General features: G+C 45.5%; 1 protein-coding gene across 3 annotated transcripts in view; it reads left to right on the top strand.

Moving 5' to 3' along the window:
* Window positions 1–20,947, top strand: part of LOC139530681 (AT-rich interactive domain-containing protein 1B-like) — a 216,679-nt gene extending 195,732 nt beyond the window's left edge. For all 3 annotated transcript variants that reach the window (XM_071327300.1, XM_071327301.1, XM_071327299.1), the window contains 12 exons: window positions 1,176–1,279; window positions 2,504–2,665; window positions 2,820–3,029; window positions 3,326–3,536; window positions 14,529–14,667; window positions 14,847–15,025; window positions 15,530–15,656; window positions 15,766–15,885; window positions 15,995–16,070; window positions 16,196–17,165; window positions 17,283–17,413; window positions 17,639–20,947. In XM_071327300.1, coding sequence (XP_071183401.1) covers window positions 1,176–1,279; window positions 2,504–2,665; window positions 2,820–3,029; window positions 3,326–3,536; window positions 14,529–14,667; window positions 14,847–15,025; window positions 15,530–15,656; window positions 15,766–15,885; window positions 15,995–16,070; window positions 16,196–17,165; window positions 17,283–17,413; window positions 17,639–19,540 — 4,331 coding nt within the window. In that variant the 3' untranslated portion in view covers window positions 19,541–20,947. The remainder of the gene's footprint in view (window positions 1–1,175; window positions 1,280–2,503; window positions 2,666–2,819; window positions 3,030–3,325; window positions 3,537–14,528; window positions 14,668–14,846; window positions 15,026–15,529; window positions 15,657–15,765; window positions 15,886–15,994; window positions 16,071–16,195; window positions 17,166–17,282; window positions 17,414–17,638) is intronic.
* The last annotated feature ends 3,199 nt before the right edge of the window (window positions 20,948–24,146 follow it).

Genomic DNA, 24,146 nt, shown 5'->3' with positions numbered 1-24,146 from the left:
GTTGTTTTTTTTTCTCAAGCAATGCCTTCTTCATTTTTATTAGTTCATTTTGCCTTTATTCCTTTTGAGAAGAATCCCTGGAAGAGGACCTTGGAGATAGAAAGGACGTGTTCATCTCCCCAGCGAGACAGACATTTTGATAATACTTTCTCCATTATCCAGAACTGTTCTTTGGCTTCAGAACAGCTCATCATTTGGCTCTGTGTGCGCGTATTTCAGAGACAAGATGTAGTACAATGGCTACAATGACTAATAACCCCATCAACTCCTTATGTACATGCTATGTGAAGATTGCTCCTCATACACTAGCCAGTGGTTCCCAAACTTCTTCAGTTACTGTCGCACAAACTGAATTTAGCTCTGCCCGGAGTACCCCTGAAGTACCCCCTCATGTACATTTAACCAGTAGACCTCTGGTCTCGTCAGTCTTCTCAAGTACCCCCTGTGGATAGGCCAAGTACCCCCAGGTGTGAACATCCATTCATTATGCACTCATATGTTTCATTCAAAGTTTGTCTGGTGCACTCATGATGCACCAATACCAGAGTAGAGTCCTTATTATCCCAGAGCGGCAATTCACTCATGATGCACCAATACCAGAGCAGAGTAGAGTCCTTATTATCCCAGAGCGGCAATTCACTCATGATGCACCAATGCCTTTTAAATGAACTGTCCACTGCAAATCTCACTTTTAAAAGGGAATATTCTGTTAACTTATGCCCAAATAATGTTGTTGACTCGTTCTATACTCGCGTATTTGTGGTCAAAGCATAAATTGGAGAAAAAACACAAAAAAACACCTCAAACTTGTATCTCAAACAGACCGTTTATTTTATTTTTTTGCTATTTCCTCATAGAGTATGATGTCATACTCCTGTGGAGGATGAGCTGGCCATCAGCGGTGTAGAGGAGGATGAGCTGGCCAATCAGCGATCTATATTTTTTATGACCGGTATACGCCCACACCATTCTGTTGTTGTGGTACGCCCACACCATTTCAACACAGAAAAGCAGCTTTTTAACATACTTAAATAAAACATTTTGGAAGGAAAACTTTCACTCATACTGTAAGTAATAACAGGTCATATTTCATAGAAATCTGTAAACACTGGAAATATACTTTAAAATGTGTGAAAATCTTTACTTGATTCTTCCCTCCATTTTCTTCTGTGTAGGGCCCATGGGGATGGCTGGGGATGGGATGGTGACTCCTGCTGGGAAGCAGAAAATGGATGGCAAGGAGGAGAGCATGCCCACCAATGAACCTCCCAGACCCAAGGTACAACCTCTCTCGCTCTCACGCTCACACACTCACACACTCACTCACTCACTCACTCACTCACTCACTCACTCACTCACTCACTCACTCACTCACTCACTCACTCACTCACTCACTCACTCACTCACTCACTCACTCACTCACTCACTCACTCACTCACTCACTCACTAATGAACCAAAGGCATCTGATCAGCATATGCTGCATTAGCACAGCAGGCATAATTTAGTTTTCTTGCCATATTTAATAATTTGTTCAACACTTACAGTTCATAATGTTTTCTTGATTTGTTTTTGTCATCATCTCTGTTCCTTTTGATGTGTTGGCAGCTATAACTGCAAAGAGGTTGTTTAGAATCCTGCACACATCCACACACGCTGTGCTTTCCCTCCTCGCCACAGCCCAACCCACCCTAATGCTGACTGCTCACTTCTCCCAAATGAAGCTCAGCTCAGCAACAGCTTTGCACTTTGGCTCTTTCCATTCCTGCTTTTTGGTTTTGCCCCCATCACTTCTGTGAAAAGCCCAGTCTTTGTTGATAGTAGTGGTGGGTGTTGAATTATTGAAGGCAATCTGAGCTGTGTGAAGACCCCCAGAGCTCCCTTAAGAGATGATGTGTCTGTACTCTGTAGTAACAAGACAAGGCCTTAGTCTCCCTGCCCTGGCAGACTGGGGGGGGGGGGGGGGGGGGGGGGGGGGAGGAGAGAGAGAGAGAGAGAGAGAGAGAGAGAGAGAGAGAGAGAGAGAGAGAGAGAGAGAGAGAGAGAGAGAGAGAGAGAGAGAGAGAGAGAGAGAGAGAGAGAGAGAGAGAGAGAGAGAGAGAGAGAGAGGCATGGTTCTGCTGACATATGCAATCTGTCACTGAAAAGCTCACACACATAGACAGAGCACTTGTTCCCTGCATTCTGAGTAGTCTTTCTTTCTTTCTTTCTTTCTTTCTTTCTTTCTTTCTTTCTTTCTTTCTTTCTTTCTTTCTTTCTTTCTTTCTTTCTTTCTTTCTTTCTTTCTTTCTGTGTCTCTCTTTCTGGTTTGCTGAGTGTTTCTGATGCACACAGCTGTTCGCAAGAGGCCTTTTAGAACACTTTTTGTTCACACACGGTAGTGGTTGGGGTGAAGGAATGGGTGAGGAAAGAACAGAGCAATACGAAAAACAGAATCCATTCCACTCTGTCTCCACCACTAACACTCACCACAGTGCTCTCTCCCTCTCTCTGTGTATGTTACAGGATGGCTACAGTGGATCCCAGTGTGTCTCCCAGCCTACCACCCCTGGTGCCATGCCTGTCCCCTCTCCCCTGTCCCCCAGCCCAGCCAGCCTGTCCTCCTACCATGGGGATGACAGTGACAGCATTAGTAGCCCCGTCTGGCCAAAGACTCCCTCCAGCCCTGTATGTGACACTCTTCCTTACATTCCAACCAATATCTTCCAATGTTTTATTTGTTGTAGTTTTTTTTCTTCAGTATGATGACTGATGTGAGTAGTTGTGCCAGTTTGCAAGGTTGGAGCTAATTCCATATATCTTTCCATCTCTTCCGACTCAGAAGCCCAACTCGTCCACCATGACTAACGAGCGAATCACACGTCTGTATGATATGGGTGGGGAGCCGGAGAGGCGTGGCTGGGTGGACCGCTACCTGTCCTTCATGGAGGAGAGGGGTACACCTGTTCCCCACCTCCCTGCCGTGGGCAAGAAGCCCCTGGACCTCTACAGACTGTACATGGTGGTCAGGGAGATAGGGGGCCTGGCCATGGTGAGAGACAACCACTGAGTTCATTTCATTGTGTCTTACAGGACCGATAGACACTGCTAAGTGTTTTTCTCATGTATTGCAGGACAGAAATAATGTTGCACTATACACTTTTGATGTGGTTGATTAGACTCGTCAATATCACTTATCTGGTAGTCGCTTTGAAGTGGGACAGAGCAACTGGTTAGCAGTTACAAGCCAGGATACATACAGCGGACTAACATGCCATTGTATTAATGCTCTGTCTCCTGTCTCCCTCCCCACCCCCCCTCCCTACCATCCTCTCCTCTCCTCTCCAGGTGAACAAGAACAAGAAGTGGCGAGAGCTGTCCACTAGTCTGAGTGTTGGTACCTCCAGCAGCTCCGCCAGCTGTCTGAAGAAGCAGTACATCCAGTACCTGTTTGCCTATGAGTGTAAGGTGGAGCGGGGAGAGGACCCGCCGGCCGACAGCAACACTGGGACTGGGGGGGACAACAGGAAGCAGGCCAAGTTGCAGCCGCCCTCTCCTGGTAAGGACCGGTACTTATGATGATGATGATGACGGTGGTGGTGGTGGTGGGGGTGATAATGATGTTGTGTAGACTGTAATTCTGGCATGTAATTGGAAGATTGAGACTTTTCATGCCAGCGGTGTGTACGGACTTCATGTATAGTTTTGTGTGCCTTTTCGTGGACTGATAATGTGTCTTGGAAGAAAATAAAAACAAGGTTTACTGAGGTCCCCCTGATATTATCACCAGTTATAGTACCTCTAGGCAGATATATGGCTTGATTTGATTACAGCATTAGAAAGGTTAAGTAATGTAATTTTGGGTAATGCTACTATGCTATTTATAAGACAAAGTATTTGTTTTTCATGTTGTCCCTGACACTGTGTTTCTAAGCACAATTACTGTGCTCAGCTAAGGAGAGAGAGCTGGAGCGTAAAGGTTGCGTCTCTAATTCAGAGCGTTGATGAGAAAAGGGACCCTGACTTTTAAATAGAACACCAGAGCCTCACCTGCCTGAGTCACACCAGATTGCTTTTGCTAAGAGGGTGGAGAAGAGCACCTGCCTTCACCACACAAGCACACCACACCCACGCAGATGTAAAGAACATGACACTGCTTGCTTAGTGAGTGCCACTTCAGTCTGATTCGGCTAACACTGAGGCTCAAACCCAGGACCTTGTCTTTTTCTAGCACACATGACCGCCCTCCCAAAGTGTCTTTCCAGTCCCGCCACGTGAAAAGCTAGCTATACGGTGGCGCAAGTGGGGACTCTTCAGGCTGAGGTGTAAGTTTCACACATCCCCATGTGCTACACAGACACACACCTACTCTTGCATATGTCTGCATCCCAGCCTCTTAGCCACTTGATGGAGACATAACCTTCTGATATGAATATTTACCTTCATTTTGAGCCAGGTCAGTGCGTCTACACTGAACCAAAATAGAAACGCAACATGAAACAATTTCTAAGATTTTACTGAGTTACAGTTCATATAAGGATTGAAATATATATATTAGACCCTAATCTATGGATTTCACATGACTGGGAATACAGATATGCATCTGTTGGTTACAGATACACTACATGACCAAAAGTATATGGAAACCCGCTCGTCGAACATCTCATTCCATAATCATGGGCATTAATATGGAGTTGGTCCCCCGTTGCTGCTATAACAGCCTCCACTCTTCTGGGAATGCTTTCCACTAGATGTTGGAACCCTGCTGCGAGTTGATCAGGCTGTTGATTGTGGCCTGTGGAATGTTGTCCTACTCCTTTTCAATGGCTGTGTGAAATTGCTGGATATTGGTGGGAACTGGAACACGCTGTCATACACGTCGATACGGAGCATCCCAAACATGCTCAATGGGTGACATGTCTGGTGAGTATGCAGACCATAGAAGAACTGGGATATTTTCAGCTTCCTGGAATTTTGTACAGATCCTTGCGACATGGGGCTGTGCAAAATGAAATGGCACGACAATGGGCTTCAGGATCTCGTCACGGTATCTCTGTGCATTCAAATTGCCATCAATAAAATGCAATTGTGTTTGTTGTCCGTAGCTTATGCCTGCCCATACCATAACCCCACTGCCACCATGGGGCTGTATGTTCACAACATTGACATCAGTAAACCGTTCGCCCACACAACGCCATACACCCTGTCTGCCATCTGCCTGGTACTGTTGAAACCGGGATTCATCCGTGAAGGGCACATTTCTCCAGCGTGCCAGTGGCCATCGAAGGTGAGCATTTTCCCACTGAAGTCGGTTACGACGAGTAACTGCAGTCAGGTCAAGACCCTGGTGAGGATGACGAGCACGCAGATGAGCTTCTCTGAGACGGTTTCTTACATTTTGTGCAGAAATTATTCAGTTGTGCAAACCCAAAGTTTCCTTAGCTATCTGGGTGGCTGGTCTCAGACAATCCTGCAGATGAAGAAGCCGGATGTGTAGGTCCTGGGCTGGTGTGGTTACATGTGGTGTGCGGTTGTGAGGCCGGTTGGACGTACTACCAAATTCTCTAAAACGATGTTGGATGCGGCTTATGGTAGAGAAAAGAACATTCAATTATCTGGCAACAGCTCTGCTGGACATTCTTGCAGTCAGCATGCCAATTGCACGCTCCCTCAAAACTTGAGACATCTGTGGCATTGCGTTGTGTGCCAAAACTACACATTTTAGAGTGGCCTTTTATTGTGCCCAGCACAAGGTGCACCTGTGATATGATCATGTTCTTTAATCAGCTTCTTGATATGCCACACCTGTCAGGTAGATGGATTATCTTGGCAAAGGAGAAACGCTCACTAACATTTGTGCAAAACATTTGATAGAAATATGTTTTTTGTGCATATGAATGATTTCTAGGATCTTTCATTTCAGTTCATAAAACATGGTACCAAAACTTTAAGTGTTACATTTATATTTTTGCTCAGCATATTTAATGGAAATAGAACATACACTGAAAATGAATAAAATATTTATCAGTTTTATATCACACAATTTCGAATCTGAAATCTTTCGGACATCAGAGCAATGTTGAGGGAATCCTATTTGAGTCAGAAAAGGATACGCATATGATAGGTAATATGTACAAAACCTTGCAGAGATCCTATCCAACTGACAATCTCTTAGAAAAAAATATAAACTATTGAAACCAAGACTTAAAAAGAACTGATATTGTCACAAGATGGAGCGTTGGAACATAACTAACAAAATTACAGTTAATTAAAGTTAACTTAATCCAGTATAAACTAATGTACTGAATTTATTACACAACACAAAATTCACAAATTCTACAGCACAACGACAGAGCCATGTTGTAAGTGTAAAACGAACAATGATTCACTAATGAATGCATTCTGGGAGTGCGATAACGTCCAAAAGTGGTGAGATACCAATGGGTTGGACTCATTTAAAAAAAACGTTAACTTAAAAACTGGAAATTAATTGATCCTCCATCGTTAAGACAATGTATTATTATTAAAATATTGAAAAAATTAGGGCTTCAGAGAGAAACAAAATAGCACAATTTAAAGCCATATGGCATAAAGTATTACAGAAAGTATTACAGAAAGTATTACAAGCACTAGAAATATCCAAAGGATGAAAAATGTTTGTAATTTTTTTATTATTAGACAAACAAGATAGGTACGGTGGGATACATGTTGGTCTGAACAAGTATGTTTGTTGCAGTGATGGAAAAAGTACCTCATTTTCATACTTGAGTAAAAGTAAAGACACCTTAAAAGAAAATGACTCAGTAAAAGTCACCCAGTAAAATACTACTTGAGTAAAAGTCTAAAAGTATTTGGTTTTAAACGTACTTAAGTATCAAAAGTAAAAGTATAAATCATTTAAAATGTCTTATATTAACCAAACCAGACGACACAATGTTCTTGTTTTTTAAATTTACGGATAGCCAGGGTCACAGTTCAACACTCAGACATCATTACGGATAGCCAGGGTCACAGTTCAACACTCAGACATCATTACGGATAGCCAGGGTCACAGTTCAACACTCAGACATCATTACGGATAGCCAGGGTCACAGTTCAACACTCAGACATCATTACGGATAGCCAGGGTCACAGTTCAACACTCAGACATCATTACGGATAGCCAGGGTCACAGTTCAACACTCAGACATCATTACGGATAGCCAGGGTCACAGTTCAACACTCAGACATCATTACGGATAGCCAGGGTCACAGTTCAACACTCAGACATCATTACGGATAGCCAGGGTCACAGTTCAACACTCAGACATCATTACGGATAGCCAGGGTCACAGTTCAACACTCAGACATCATTACGGATAGCCAGGGTCACAGTTCAACACTCAGACATCATTACGGATAGCCAGGGTCACAGTTCAACACTCAGACATCATTACGGATAGCCAGGGTCACAGTTCAACACTCAGACATCATTACGGATAGCCAGGGTCACAGTTCAACACTCAGACATCATTACGGATAGCCAGGGTCACAGTTCAACACTCAGACATCATTACGGATAGCCAGGGTCACAGTTCAACACTCAGACATCATTACGGATAGCCAGGGTCACAGTTCAACACTCAGACATCATTACGGATAGCCAGGGTCACAGTTCAACACTCAGACATCATTACGGATAGCCAGGGTCACAGTTCAACACTCAGACATCATTACGGATAGCCAGGGTCACAGTTCAACACTCAGACATCATTACGGATAGCCAGGGTCACAGTTCAACACTCAGACATCATTACGGATAGCCAGGGTCACAGTTCAACACTCAGACATCATTACGGATAGCCAGGGTCACAGTTCAACACTCAGACATCATTACGGATAGCCAGGGTCACAGTTCAACACTCAGACATCATTACGGATAGCCAGGGTCACAGTTCAACACTCAGACATCATTACGGATAGCCAGGGTCACAGTTCAACACTCAGACATCATTACGGATAGCCAGGGTCACAGTTCAACACTCAGACATCATTACGGATAGCCAGGGTCACAGTTCAACACTCAGACATCATTACGGATAGCCAGGGTCACAGTTCAACACTCAGACATCATTACGGATAGCCAGGGTCACAGTTCAACACTCAGACATCATTACGGATAGCCAGGGTCACAGTTCAACACTCAGACATCATTACGGATAGCCAGGGTCACAGTTCAACACTCAGACATCATTACGGATAGCCAGGGTCACAGTTCAACACTCAGACATCATTACGGATAGCCAGGGTCACAGTTCAACACTCAGACATCATTACGGATAGCCAGGGTCACAGTTCAACACTCAGACATCATTACGGATAGCCAGGGTCACAGTTCAACACTCAGACATCATTACGGATAGCCAGGGTCACAGTTCAACACTCAGACATCATTACGGATAGCCAGGGTCACAGTTCAACACTCAGACATCATTACGGATAGCCAGGGTCACAGTTCAACACTCAGACATCATTACGGATAGCCAGGGTCACAGTTCAACACTCAGACATCATTACGGATAGCCAGGGTCACAGTTCAACACTCAGACATCATTACGGATAGCCAGGGTCACAGTTCAACACTCAGACATCATTACGGATAGCCAGGGTCACAGTTCAACACTCAGACATCATTACGGATAGCCAGGGTCACAGTTCAACACTCAGACATCATTACGGATAGCCAGGGTCACAGTTCAACACTCAGACATCATTACGGATAGCCAGGGTCACAGTTCAACACTCAGACATCATTACGGATAGCCAGGGTCACAGTTCAACACTCAGACATCATTACGGATAGCCAGGGTCACAGTTCAACACTCAGACATCATTACGGATAGCCAGGGTCACAGTTCAACACTCAGACATCATTACGGATAGCCAGGGTCACAGTTCAACACTCAGACATCATTACGGATAGCCAGGGTCACAGTTCAACACTCAGACATCATTACGGATAGCCAGGGTCACAGTTCAACACTCAGACATCATTACGGATAGCCAGGGTCACAGTTCAACACTCAGACATCATTACGGATAGCCAGGGTCACAGTTCAACACTCAGACATCATTACGGATAGCCAGGGTCACAGTTCAACACTCAGACATCATTACGGATAGCCAGGGTCACAGTTCAACACTCAGACATCATTACGGATAGCCAGGGTCACAGTTCAACACTCAGACATCATTACGGATAGCCAGGGTCACAGTTCAACACTCAGACATCATTTACAAACGAAGCATTTGTGTTTAGTGAGTCTGCCAGATCGGAGGCAGTAGGGATGACCATGGATGTTCTCTTGATATGTGTGCGAATTAGACACATTTTCCTGTCCTGCTAAGCATTCAAAATGTAACGAGTACTTTTGTGTTTCAGGGAAAATGTAAGGTGTAAAAAGTACATTATCTCCTTTAAGAATGTAGTGAAGTAAAAGTTGTCAAAAATATAAATAGTAAAGTAAAGGACAGATGCCCCAAAAAACTGCTTAAGTACTTTACACCACTGGTTTGTTGAAATGTATGTACATCTGAAGCTAGTTGGTTTCCATCCTATTGTTGACAGAATATTCTAAAATCTGCAGAAAAACAATATGTGCATTTTCCCACCTGAGATGTGTTACCTTCTAAATGACTTGTTGCGGTTAAAAGGCTGTGCGAGATGAAGTAGAGCACACAAAATGTACTTTTTCGCTTACGTTTTCATGTACTGCATAAAAATCTGAAGTTCATTGCGTTTCTATTGTATTTTGAACTCTACGGATAGTTCTGTCACAAACTGTTGTGTTAAATGGCACATGTGCCGACTCTGGTCTTGGTACGTGTGCTTTAGCCAGCAGCTAGCAGATACAGTGCGGGTAGACTAGTCTACATGATGAGATTATTATGGATATGGATATGATCACATTTTATTGGTCACATACACATATTTAGCAGATGTTATTGCGGGTGTAGCGAAATGCTTGTGTTCCTAGCTCCAACAGTGCAGTTGTATCTAACAATTCACAACAATACACACATCTAAAAGTAAAAGAATGGAATTAAGAAATGTATAAATATTTGGGCGAGCAATGTCTGAATGGCATTGACTAAAATACAGTAGAATACAGTTTATACAGTTGAAGTCGGAAGTTTACATACACCTTAGCCAAATACATTTAAACTCAGTTTTTCACAACTCCTGACATTTAATACGAGTAAAAATTCCCTGTCTTAGGTCAGTTAGGATCACCACTTATTTTAAGAATGTGAAATGTCAGAATAATAGTAGAGAGAATTATTTATTTCAGCTTTATTTATTTCATCACATTCCCAGTCGGTCAGAAGTTTACTTACACTCAATTAGTATTTGGTAGCATTGCATTTAAATTGTTTAACTTGGGTCAAATGTTTTGGGTAGCCTTCCACAAGCTTCCCACAATAAGTTGGGTGAATTTTGGCCCATTCCTCCTGACAGAGCTGGAGTAACTGAGTCAGGTTTGTAGGCCTCCTTGCTCGCACACACTTTTTCAGTTCTGCCAACACATTTTCTATAGGATTGAGGTCAGGGCTTTGTGATGGCCACTCCAATACCTTGACTTTGTTGTCCTTAGGCCATTTTGCCACAACTTTGGAAGTATGCTTGGGGTCATTGTCCATTTGGAAGACCCATTTGCGACCAAGCTTTAACTTCCTGACTGATGCCTTGAGATGTTGCTTCAATATATCCACATAATTTTCCTGCCTCATGATGCCATCTGTTTTGTGAAGTGCACCAGTCCCTCCTGCAGAAAAGCACCCCCACAACATGATGCTGCCACCCCCGTACTTCACGGTTGGGATGGTGTTCTTCGGCTTACAGACCTTCCCCTTTTTCCTCCAAACATAATGATGGTCATTATGGCCAAACAGTTCTATTTTTGTTTCATCAGACCAGAGGACATTTCTCCAAAAAGTACGATCTTTGTCACCATGTGCAGTTGCAAACCGTAGTCTGGCTTTTTTATGGCGGTTTTGGAGCAGTGGCTTCTTCCTTGCTGAGCGGCCTTTCAGGTTATGTCGATATAGGTCTCGTTTTACTGTGGAATCTGTTTTCTCCAGCATCTTCACAAGGTCCTTTGCTGTTGTTCTGGGATTGATTTGCACTTTTCGCACCAAAGTACATTAATCGCTAGGAGACAGAAGCGGTATGACGGCTTCCTGAGCGGTATGACGGCTGCTTGGCCCCATGGTGTTTATACTTTTGTACTATTGTTTGTACAGATGAACGTGGCACCTTCAGGTGTTTGGAAATTGCTCCCAAGGATGAACCAGACTTGTGGAGGGCTATCATTTTTTTTCTGAGGTCTTGGCTGATTTCTTTTGATTTTCCCATGATGTCAAGCAAAGAGGCACTGAGTTTGAAGGTAGGCCTTGAAATACATCCACAGGTACACCTCCAATTGACTCAAATGATGTCAATTAGCCTATCAGAAGCTTCTAAAGCCATGACATCATTTTCTGGAATTTTCCAAGCTGTTTAAAGGCACAGTCAACTTAGTGTATGTAAACTTCTGATCCACTGGAATTGTGATACAGTGAATTATAAGTGAAATAATCTGTCTGTAAACAATTGTTGGGAAAATTACTTGTGTCATGCACAAAGTAGATGTCCTACCCGACTTGCCAAAACTATAGTTTGTTAACAAGACATTTGTGAAGTGGTTGAAAACGAGTTTTATTGACTCCAACCTAAGTGTATGTGAACTTCCGACTTCAACTGTACATATGAAATGAGTAAAAGTATGTAAACATTATTAAAGTGACGAGTGTTCCATTATTAAAGTGACCAGTGATTCCATGTCTATGTTCATAGGGCAGCAGCCTCTCAGGTGCAGGGTTGAGTAACCGGGTGGTACCCGGCTAGTGATGGCTATTTAACAGTCTGATGGCCTTGAGATAGAAGCTGTTTTTCAGTCTCTTGGTCCCAGCTTTTTTTAACCTAAAACAGCTGAAAATACAATATTTTGGTTATGATAAATATATTTCACAGCGGTTTAGATAGTACAATGATTATGATTGGTTGAAGTGGACAGAGAATAGTCTCCATACTTTGCTCTAACAGAGGAGAGACCTCATATTGCCTTATCTGTATATCTGTCTATCTGTCTCTTGACACCCACTATCCCTCTATCTATCCACTCATCCACTCTGCTGCTCCCTGGTGCCTGCTTGGCTGGCTGCTTCACTGACTCACGCTATATATACCTGACAGCTAGGTGATGATGTTCCAGAGTAGGGAGAGCTGTTGAGCAGCCAAGATGGGAGGAGGGGAGGGGATTTCCCCTGAGAATGATTAATGAGGCTGGAGTCATGGATATAAACAACTCTGACCTCCAGTCAACCTCTATTCACACTCACACGAAGCCTATGAGCCAGCGCTTTCTGTCTTATGTCATCCACCTCTACACACCTACACACTAACACACATCTCTCCCTCTAAATGTAGAGTAGAGGGCACTTGAGTTCACGCTTTGTAAATGTCCCCTCCCGCCCACTCTCCCTCCTAGTGTTGCCCTGCCTGTCTTTCTGCCTGCCTCCCAGTGTTTTTCTGTCTGCCAGCCTATCTGTCTGCCTGTCTACCAGCTGGGATGGGAATGCTGTTAAAACCTTTACCTGCAGTGGGCTAAATCAGTGTCACACACAGTGTTTCTTGGTAGTCTTAAACAAATCTACTTTGATACAAAACTATACATCTCACACACATGGTTATGGGCTTAAAAAGAAGACACATGTACCATGTCAGATATCGAGTTGAGATGTATTCAATTTTGAGTTTGTATCCCAATATTACACTTTTATATCACAGAAGACTGAAATATAACAAAACCATTTGACATAGGAACACCAATTTTTTATGAAATGATGAAGAATATGAATAACATCCCATAAGGCCACTAGGTCAGTTGACTGCAGGAAAGGGCTACCCGCCAGTAACCCCTGGTTCCAGTGTTTACGTTCTGAGTTGCTCCACGTGTGTGTTTGGTCCCTGTCTATGGAGCCGAGGGGATATTCTGGGAAGAAGAAAATCCCAAAGACACTCCCCTTCTATGCACTCTCTCCCTTTCTCCCTCAATCCCTCGCTCCTTCTCTCCCAGCCCCACTGCAAGCAAAGCCCTTGGCTCAACCATCAGTCTAACTCCCCCTCCTTTCCTCTCTCTCTCTAATCTGATGTGGAGGCAGGGGGTATTGTTGAATAATTCAGAAGTAGTATGAATTTTTAAAGCCATTCTTTATTCCTGTTGGAGGCGTGCAGTGCAGAGAAAGGCCACGGAGGCCTGTTTCAGAGGAGCTGTTTTACTAAACGCTCATTAGGATTCACAGAACCAGCCTCTCTTATCTACTAAAACTAGCCATCATGTTTTCATTCCTACTTGTACGCCTTTCACTACTTTCGCTTTGTAGGGTTTTCAAGTGTAATGTGGCATGGCATTACATAGTTTCTTGTGTTGTTACAGATCTTCAATAAATTTCATATTCCCATGCACTGAAAAATTCATAGCCATGGCTTCATATGATTTATGCATCATATGGTATGATACTAGCTTCATATCATGTTAGCAACTTAACCCCTATTTGGAGTGAAGTGCAGTATGGTTGGGCCACTGGTACGGTAGTCTCTCTCTGATATACCGTAGGGAGTGCACAATACAGTACAGTATAGCCTGCATGTGGGTGAGCCTCGCCCCTACAGACACCCCCCTTCTATGTTAACTACGGCTGTGGCCCCAGGCGTACCCTCCTAATGAACCCCTCACCGAGATCACCCTGCCAAAAATGAAAAACAATCTTCAGAAAGCTGCCAAATAAGCGCTCCACAGCGACTGCGGCGAGTTCCACACCATTCTTTCCAGTGAGCAATTCCCACAGAGAGGGCTTCGCTTCCTCCTGTATCCCTGTCTTCTTCCTCCTCCTCCTCATCCCCTTCTTCTTCTTCTCCTCCTCTTCGGCCCCTTCGTAGCAGTCCCTGCGTTCCCCCTCTACTCTTGGCAGGCAGGCGCTGGGGCTAGGCTAGTGTTATTGCTGCCCACGATGGGAGTTTGTGGTTGTTAGTGAGATGGGCCCCAGTGGGCCCTCTGATAGGCTAAGAGGATTTGGGGGAGCTGGCCCCCCTGCCTGGCCTCACATATATCACCCATGTCAATGGCTGTGTTGTGGCTGTGGCCTGGCGTTCTGTCAGAGGGCCACCCCGCCTGCTACAGGTTAACATGGGGGAAACAGGAGGCCATCTTTCCAGGCCATCTGAACCGACTTCATTTTAGAGAGGTTTTGGCCTCGGAACTCCCTCAGAACCCCTTCATTTCCTCCACCCTCGCCCGTTCCTCGGCCCTCTCTCCAAATCTGCCTGGTCTCTATGAGAATTAAAGAGGCTTGGCGAGTTGCCATAGGCTGGCAGTGTGAAAGTGCTACTCACTCAATAGTGTTTCAATGCACTCCACAGGAGATTCCCTATTCATTTATAATCATCTCTCTCTCCCTCTCGATCTAACAGCTAACTCAGGGTCCCTGCAGGGCCCCCAGACCCCCCAGTCGTCAGGCAGCAGCTCCATGGCAGAGATGTCAGGTGACCTGAAACCCCCCACCCCAGCCTTAACCCCCCAGGGCCAGGTCACCCCCATCCCAGCCAGCAGGTATGCCATGACCCATCATTCAGGCACTCTCACTGCTTCATATCATGTTAGCAACTTAACCCCTATTTGTAGTGAAGGTTGGGAGTGAAGTGAGTATACATACTGTACTTCAGTATCTCGGTACGTATGTGAAATTTTCTAGGTCCTTAACTTTTTACTTCCTGTCCCTCTGTCTCCAGGAACAGTGTGGTCAGTGTGCAGGACCCGTTCTCTGAGGTGAGCGACCCGGTCTTCCAGAAGCGTAACTCCCTTCCCCCGGGGGGCCCTGGGGGACCGTACCAGCAGGGGGTCAATATGCCCCCTGACGTGATGATGAGGATGCAGTATGAGAAGGACCCCTTCGCTGGCATGAGGAAAGGTGAGTAGACCATTGACCCAGGCACTGGCCACTGTGCCGTACACAGCAATAAGCTGATGAGTTGTACAAACATGGCAGATGCAGAGCGTTGTCCTGTGACTGGAATATAAAGGCTGTTTCTCACATGAGATTTGCCTTTATGGCATTTATGAGTCCCTCTGATGTCTTATAGTGTCTCTTGTCCCAACTTCATCTTTGTTTTTTCCCCCCCCTACATTTCCACCCGTCTTTCCGAGCAACACCTGTTTTCACCTACTCATTATCTGGTCTCTCACCTTTGAGACCAGAGGATGGTTAGAGTTTAAAAGCTGGCATCTGAAAAAAAGTTGTGAGTGAATAACAAAGCTTGGTTAGCATCACAGCACATTGCGGGGTCTCCTGATCGTGCTGATGATTATTAGTAGGAGACTAGTGCCACCTAGTGGATGAACCATTACACCAGCAACACCACTGTTTCCAGCATTCTATCCATTCATACTGTGTTCATCTGGTCTCTCTCCGCAGTGGCAGGAGGGGATTCCTACATGCCAGGCCAGATGCCCAGCGGTGGCATGCAGGAGATGTATGGCAGGCCTCCATCAGGCATGGGCCAGCGTTCCCAGTACCCATACGGACCGGGCTACGACAGGAGGTAAGCATAGGGGCACTAGACACCTGAACTGATCAGCTATAGATTAGAAACCAATGTTGCCTGGTTTATGTTTTCATGCAAACTGACGGCTTGTCTGTCTGTCTTTCAGACCAGACCATGTGATAGGGATGGAGGGGAGCATGGGCACCCCCGGGAGCCAGAGCAACATGGGACCTTCCAACAGCGAGGGCAGCATATACTCTCCCAACAGATACCCCTCCCAGCTTAGGTGAGGAACACATCTTCAAAATGTAACTGAAGAAATTATATTTCTTACAGAGGGAAGTTCCCTCTCTTTTTATAATTGAATGATCACTTCCTTCTGTTATTTCCTATAGACATGAGGGTTACGGGCAGCAGTACCCTGGCATGTCATATGGAATGCACCCCTCAGGGATGTACCCACAACAACAGGTGAGAGACAGACACTAAGGAGCTCATTGATCTGGCCTCATGATGCAGGTGTAGCAGAGTATAGTTGAATGATTGGTTTAGTATTGAATAAAAGCATCACCTTGATATCTTCTGCTTCTCCACAGGGTTACAAGCGCCCCATGGAGGGTATGTACGGCCCCCCAGGCAAGAGGCACGAGGGGGAGATGTACGGCCCCCCAGGCAAGAGGCACGAGGGGGACATGTACGGCCCCCCAGGCAAGAGGCACGAGGGGGACATGTACGGCCCCCCAGGCAAGAGGCACGATGGGGACATGTACGGCCCCCCAGGCAAGAGGCACGAGGGGGAGATGTACGGCCCCCCAGGCAAGAGGCACGAGGGGGAGATGTACGCCATGCAGTACGGCAGCCAGCAGCCTGACATGTACAACCAGTACAGCACTGGTTATTCTGGTCCTGAGAGGAGGCCCATGCAGGGCCAGTTCCCTTACCCCTCCCCCTACAGCCGAGAGCGCATGCAGGCCTCTGGCCAGGGGCAGCACCCCCAGCACCCCATGGGTCCCCAGATGATGGCCGGGGGGCCACCCTCCAACAACGGAGTGGAAGGACCCCAGGGGCCCAACATGTGGCCCTCCAGGACAGACATGGGTTATCCCTACTCTAACAGACAGGGGGCACCCTCCCAGGTACCGCCATATGGTCCTTTGGGGAGAGGAGAGGATATGGAGGGCCGACCCATCCAAGATGGTCAGTGGCTCGGGCACGGAGGCCATCGCCAGTCCTCCTACATGTCAGGTGGTATGACCCCTATGTCCTCTCGCCAGCCCCCCTCTGCCTACCAGACCTCCCCCTCCATGGCCAACCACCTGCCCCGAGCACCCAGCCCCGGCTCCTTCCAGCGCTCCATGGAGGCACGGATGTCCCCCAACAAAGCTGCCTATATGGGCTCCATGAAGATGCCATGCAAACCGGGCATGCCCATGCCAGGGCAGGGTAGTGGGCACCCAGGCCAGGTCCCACCTAACCTGCGGAGAGACCTCAACTACCCTCTAGGATCTGTAGAGGCCACCATGCCCCTTCTCAAGCCCCGCCGCAAAATGACCTCAAAGGACACTGGTAAGAGATTACCAAGTCCTTTTATTTGCTGTCATTGTCAAACCAGCACTGTTATTATCTTGATATCTGTGACAGGTATTACAATCCTGTCTCCTCTAACCCCTGTCCTCTCCACAGGAACCCCAGAGGCGTGGCGAGTGATGATGTCTCTGAAGTCAGGTCTGCTGGGTGAGAGTACCTGGGCCCTGGACACTATCAACATCCTGCTGTATGATGACAGCACTGTGGCCTCCTTCACCCTCGCACAGGTAACTGGAGACACTCTTTACTCTTCTCTTATTGTTGTTCTCAACCAATCCAGGACTGAGCCTTGATGACAGTCTGAAATGATTTACGTTTAGTAATGCTTGACAGTTCTCCACCCCCAAACAAACCAACACAACTTTATCAGATTACACTGTAAATATTAAGGGACGCTAAAGTGCTTTAAAACCAAAGCCCTGATGTCATTTGTTATTTTGTTGTGTCTGTAGTTGCCTGGCTTCCTGGAGCTGATAGTAGAGTACTTCAGACACTGTGTGATGGAGATCTTTGGCATCCTGGAGGAGTATGAGATAGGGACCATCGGCCAGAAGACCCTCCTGGGGCCTGAAGCCTGTAACCAGGGGGAGGAGCTGACCTCTGAACCTGAGATGGACTGTGAGGCCAGCCAACCAGAGCCTGAGCCTGAGCAGGAGGTGGAGAGGGGGGAGGTAGAGAAGGGGGAAGTAGAAAATGGGGAGGACAAACCTGCTGACATCACAGAGAAAATGACAGTGGAACTGATGTCTCCCCCCAGTGCAACGGAACCAGCCCCTGAGGGAATGAAGGAGGAATCTGAAGCCGAAGTGAAGGTAAAGAAGGAAGAGGGGGAGAAAGAACAGGAGGGAGAGAAAGAAAAAGGGAAAGAGGAAGGAGAAAATCCCACCGAGAGTAAGAAAGCCACAGCTGAAAGTAAGGAAGACTATCCTAATCAGTCAGAGCCAAGGCCACAACAGGCCAGCAAGTACGACAAGTTTCCCATTAAGATCCTGCACAAAGAGGACCTGATTGAGGACATGACGGAGCAGCTGGCTCACGTGACAGAGTTCACTAGCGGACTGCTCCACTGGCAGGTAGGCGGGGGGGATTCCACGGCCCACATCCAGACCCACTTTGAGGGCAGGGGAGAGCAGCCTGACAGGACGGAGGGAGAGCGAGACGAATGTGCCATTCTGAATAAAGAGCAGGAGACTGACTCAAGGACAGAGGAGAAGGGGAATCATATCACCGCCACCATCGATGACATACTGTGTGCCCGGCTCGAGGCTCTGTCAGAGGGCCACCCCACCCACTCTGCCCCCACCTACCCATTCAGGCTGCACCAGGGCGGGGGCCACATGCACATCACCTTGCTGGAGGACGAGCCCCGCTGTTTGAACGAGGCTCCCCTCTCCACAGCTTCTCCTTGGCAGGACTCCCTGGCCAAGCGCTGTCTCTGTGTGTCCAACATCCTCCGCAGCCTCTCCTTCATCCCTGGGAACGACTCAGACATGTCCCATCACCCAGGCCTGGTGCTGATCCTGGGCAGACTCCTGCTGCTCCACCACCAGCACCCAGAGAGGAAGAGGACGTCCCCTAGCTACCAGAGAGAGGAGGTGCAGGAGCGTGGCCTGGCCTGCAGTAAGGATGAGTGGTGGTGGGACTGTCTCACTATACTCAGGGAGGACACCTTGGTCACCCTGGCTAACATCTCTGGCCAGCTGGACCTTTCCCTCTACCCAGAGACCATCTGCCTGCCCATCCTGGATGGCCTACTCCACTGGATGGTGTGTCCCTCTGCCGAGGCCCAGGACCCCTTCCCCTCGGCCGCCCCCCACTCCCCCCTAACCCCCCAGAGACTGGTGCTGGAGTGCCTGTGCAAGCTGAGCATCCAGGACAACAACGTGGACCTGCTGCTGGCCACGCCACCGTTCAGCCGCCAGGAGAAGCTGTATGCCACCCTGGTGCGCTATGTGGGTCAGCGTAAGAACCAGGTTTACCGCGAGATGGCTGTGGCCACCCTCTCCAACCTGGCACAGGGGGACTCCACGTCGGCACGCGCCATCGCAGTACAGAAAAGCAGCGTGGGTAACCTGATGGGCTTCCTGGAGGATGGAGTAAGCATGGCCCAGTACCAGCAGAACCCCCACAGCCTGCTGCACATGGCCCACCACCCCCCCATGGAGCCCCCCAGTGTTAACATGATGTGTCGGGCTGCAAAGGCTCTGCTGGCTATGGCCAAGGTAGAGGAGAACAGGCCAGAGTTTGTCTTGTACGAGGGCAGACTCCTGGACATCTCCATCTCCTCTGTGCTCAACCCGGGGGTAGCCAGCATTGTATGTGAAGTACTCTTTCAGTTTGTTAAAAAATTATGACAGGAGGATAGACAGGCCGGAGTCAAGAGATGGACAGAGAGACGATGAGATGAAAACCTTATTCTGTGGTTTTATAGTTTTATTTAAATTAAATGGAAGAAAGTTTATATATATATATATATACATATAAACTTTCTTCTAGTTAATAAAAAAAAAATATATATATATATATATATATATACATACATACATATATATATATATATATTTAGCTCCTCTGCCCCAATTAACACTTTGGTTTTGGGATTTGAAAGATGATTTTAATACAAATATTTAATACCTGCTGTTGTTTAAATGTTGTATATTGTTTGAAGACTTTTGTTTGTACTTTTGTTTTGTTTAACCAAAGCTGGTGCCAGATTTTGGAGAGGATTCTTTCATTTAATTTTTCTCTTTTAAATGTTTTGGAATTTTATAAATGTTTAAATCTGTATGTATCATATATGGTTTGTTTTGTTAACGAAGCACAGATTTATTTCAATTGTGAGAGATATTGCACATAGAACTTTTCTTGCCACACAAAAAAGGAACATTGATTTTACACAAACATGTAAATGTTTCCATCGCTGGAGAAATTGTGCAATAGGACTAGTGCAAGATGTCTGTTGAGGGCAACTAAAAGATGTGAATCTTTTTTTAAACACTTGCAATATGTGATTTTGACCATGGGTAGGCAGTGTTGCATCAGCCAATCAAAAACATTTAAAATATTGTCCTAATTTTAACTGTCAAACGTTTGACTTGCTTCATCGTTGTCAATCATTACTACTACATCCGGGAGTCAATTTTCACAAAGGAACAGTATCTTAAGCACTTGCATTTGTTTGATTTCCTTTTTAACCCATGTATATATATATAGACTTATGTACATTGGACACTACTTCACTCTTTTTTTCAGTTTTGGTTGATTCTCTACATTCACTATCAAAAATAATGTTATTACAAAGTGATGGAAGTTTCTGACTATTACAACAACTACTTTTGTTATTGGTAAGATGTGTTATTGTCGTTATACATATTTTGTTATTGGGGTCAAATATTTGAACAGAGGTTGTATAGGTCTCTGTATGTATAAAGTTCCTGTACTACGCATTGTAATATAGCTTCAAGCTGATCAAAACAATATTTGGTAATGAAATGTGGAAATGCCAGGGTCAGGGATAACTAGCTGAGGTTACAGAAGACTTGTGAACATATTTATTTTCTTTTATGTCCTTCATTCATGTAAATTGACATATTTTTAAGCCAATGTAGTTCAAAAATAAAACTCAGAAAAGAACCCACAACACACACAAGGTCTGACAACCCTTTTTTTCTTCTTACTCAATGACTACCTTTGATTAATCATAAATCTTTATACTCTGTGTTCCACATGTTATGAATAAAATGTACACTGACTATTGTGAAGCACCGGGAGAGTTGCATTGTGTTCAGACAATCTTAGGATAATAAAACAAACATCAACAACTTACTATTAGTGTTTCTCAAATTGAAAACACAAAGAGAGAAATATTACAATCCCTGCTGTTCTTCTGAAGCGCCCCTGTACACTGCAAACTGGCCTAACCTCATCATTTGAATGACCTACACTCCCCAACCACAATCACAACCATGAGAAATGGGATGAAATGAAGGTAAGGGTTATACAGGGAGGACTGCTCTACGTGTTCCAGGCCACATTCTCCGTATATCCAGTATGCCTCCTCTAACTCAGGAATATTGTGACTGAGGACAAGGCTCCTGACTTCACCTCCATCATTCCTTGTGGACAACATCACTGATATGTGTAGGGGTCAGGTAAGGAAAACAGCCTGTACTTTGGAGTTGTTCAATCTGATAGCACCCCCTTACTACATATTGTATCTATTCACTCCAGTTTACCGTGCAGACAAGTCCGAATTGGACAGAGAAAATCTGTTTTTCAAGCTTACCGTCTGTGGTTATTTGTTGCTCAAATAAAGCACCTAGATCTTATTCAGAATTTGCCCTCTGGATGATGGTTGATGATCTTCTGTCTTCTTCTGACAGATAAAATCTACTTTAAACTGTCTTAATAACAGCCTTCCACTTCCTGTCTTTAGACTGACACGGATGGCAAGACACAGTCTTATGAGATGTCTTCGTATCATTTTAGGTTTGATTTCAAAGGGGATTATTAGAAGGATTCTTCTGCGAGCGAAACTCGAGAAGCAGAGACGCACCCACGGTATATTTGTTGTATAGTAGTGCCTGTGAGGTACTTCGTGTACCTCAAACTTCCTTCCTTGCAATTCTCTAACTACCTGTCCTTTGGCAGTCTGTGTTGATTGATAGTGAGCAGATAGTCGTATTTGAATGAAACACTGAGTCAAAGCCCCATTTAGGATACCTTAGTTCAGAATGTCAGAACATGGGTAGTTGTTCTGTAAATCTATTTTATTTTAGATTTTTTCTTTCACTCAGGGCCCACCACAGCAGCAGGCCTCCCACACACTGCTTCTGAGTGGCTTAGTCATAGCTCTGACAGCCAGGCTAGAAGTGGTGCCAGAGCTGCTGCTGGTCTGGTGGGCTCCCTCCCACCTCTTACCAATACTGGAGACGGGTGAATGAGTGTTGGGTAAAGGGAGTGTCTGACACTTTCAACATAACACAACGTGTCTGTGTGTGTGCACGTGTGTGTGTGAACATTTGCATGTGTGTGGCTGTTGAATAGCTTGTAGGGAAAGTCAGTCTATGAAATGGGGATTCTTTGTATATTTAGTTGACCTAATGTGTGTCTGAGCCCCAGTTCATGCAATGATCATTCTATCATCACATCCTCCCCTATTGATTATGTTTCACAACTCTGATACTGAATGGACTTGGTTGTGTCACCGACCATCCTATTGTAAGAATCTTCCCTGAGAAGATGTCCATATTGGCACGATGTGGGCCCAATGCGGTCTCAAATATTGGCTCCATGTAGGCTGCCGATGCGCCTTATTTATGAAATGTATTTATGAAACTTTGATTTCAATGCATAAACTGCATAATTTTCAAGCCTTAAAAAGGGTATTTAGGGAACGGGATACATTGTATCAGAAAGACAACCATGTCTTTACAATCATACCTATATTTTTTAAAAGAGAAACTGTTTGTCATATGTCACATGCACTTATTTAAGTATTTTTAAAGACTTCATCATTGATAGTGTACAAGATTTTAAAAAATTGGGCTTCACAAAACAGAACCCTTAAACTGGACTGACACTGAGTAATGGTTGCACACAAAATAACTGTGTACAAACCATGCCCCCATATATTAAAATGAGCCCTGCCTCTAGCTGGGTTTGGTGTGGGCTAGCCTGTGTTGGGCTAGTTTAAGCTAGCCCGTGTTAGGCTGATGTGGGATTGGTGTGGGCAAGCCTGTTTTGGACTTGTGTGCTAGCCCGTGTTGGGCTGGTGTGTGTTTGCCCAGTGTTGGGTTGATGTGCGATTAGTGTAAGTTAGCCTGTGCTGGGCTAGCCCATGTTAGGCTAGTGTGGACTTGGTATGGGATAGCCCGTGCCCACCGAATACCTACATGGTGCCAATGAGGTCATGTTTGCTGGGTTATCCTGCCCTTAGTAGTATGTAACAGAAAATGTCCCTGGACAAAGGCCCAGCTACATTCTGAATCAGCCCCATTTTGTTCTTAGACAGTAAGAAAGGGATATCATATTGAGTCATTTTCTAAGACAAATCAAGCTTCATCCACAGGTCAGGACTTGCTGTGACTCCAGTATTTAAAGCCTGAACTCTTGGATTAAGGGTCAATAGAAAGCATTGATAACATCCACCATTCGGCACATATTAGGTTAAGTATGAAAGTGCATGCAACAGCTTTATCCACTACGTCAGTATCCACTACGTCAGTCTCATATACAATTAATATGATGTAATCCACTACCATGAAAGTATTTTGGATTACAGCGTCCATATGCTGTTAGATTGGAAATATGTTTTATGGCAATACCTCCTGAGACTGCTGCTCAATAGCCTCCTCGATGATGACAAGGATGATTCTGGCCCAGTGGGAGTGAGATTTGTGGAGAGAATAGATCCTTGTATTCTTGCTGATCCATATGTGTTGTCAGGTTGGGGACTGTTGAGTCGGTGACAGTAACACAAAGTGGACTTGTGATGATTTATTGTGTCTCCATCCAGAGAGAGCGGGCGCTCCGGACCATGCAACTCGGGACAAGAACTGTGATTTCCTTTGCTCACAGGAGTGGCGCAGATCCTGAGTGGCACAGATCCCAAGTGGCGCAGCGGTCTAAGCCACTGTCTCGCAGTGCTAGAGGTGTCACTACAGACCCTGGTTCGATCCTGGCACTGTGTCAGTGTAGTATGTGTGGGTAGAATCTAGTGACTGTGCATAAATCCAGTGTGAGAGAGTCAGTGCAAAAAAAAGATATACAAATATCTAATAAAGGGGGTCAATGTAAATAGTCTGGGTAGCAAATTGATTAACTGTTCAGTGGTCTTATGGCTTGGGAGTATAAGCTGTTCAGGACCCTTTTGGTTGCTGTGCGATAGCAGAGAGAACAGTCTATGACTTGGGTTGCTGGAGTCTTTGACCATTTTTTGCGCCTTCCTCTGACACCGCC

The sequence above is a fragment of the Salvelinus alpinus genome, chromosome 9 (assembly GCF_045679555.1).
Source record: "Salvelinus alpinus chromosome 9, SLU_Salpinus.1, whole genome shotgun sequence".
Classification (NCBI taxonomy): Eukaryota; Metazoa; Chordata; class Actinopteri; order Salmoniformes; family Salmonidae; genus Salvelinus; species Salvelinus alpinus.
This window is presented reverse-complemented; position numbering and strand designations above follow the sequence as displayed.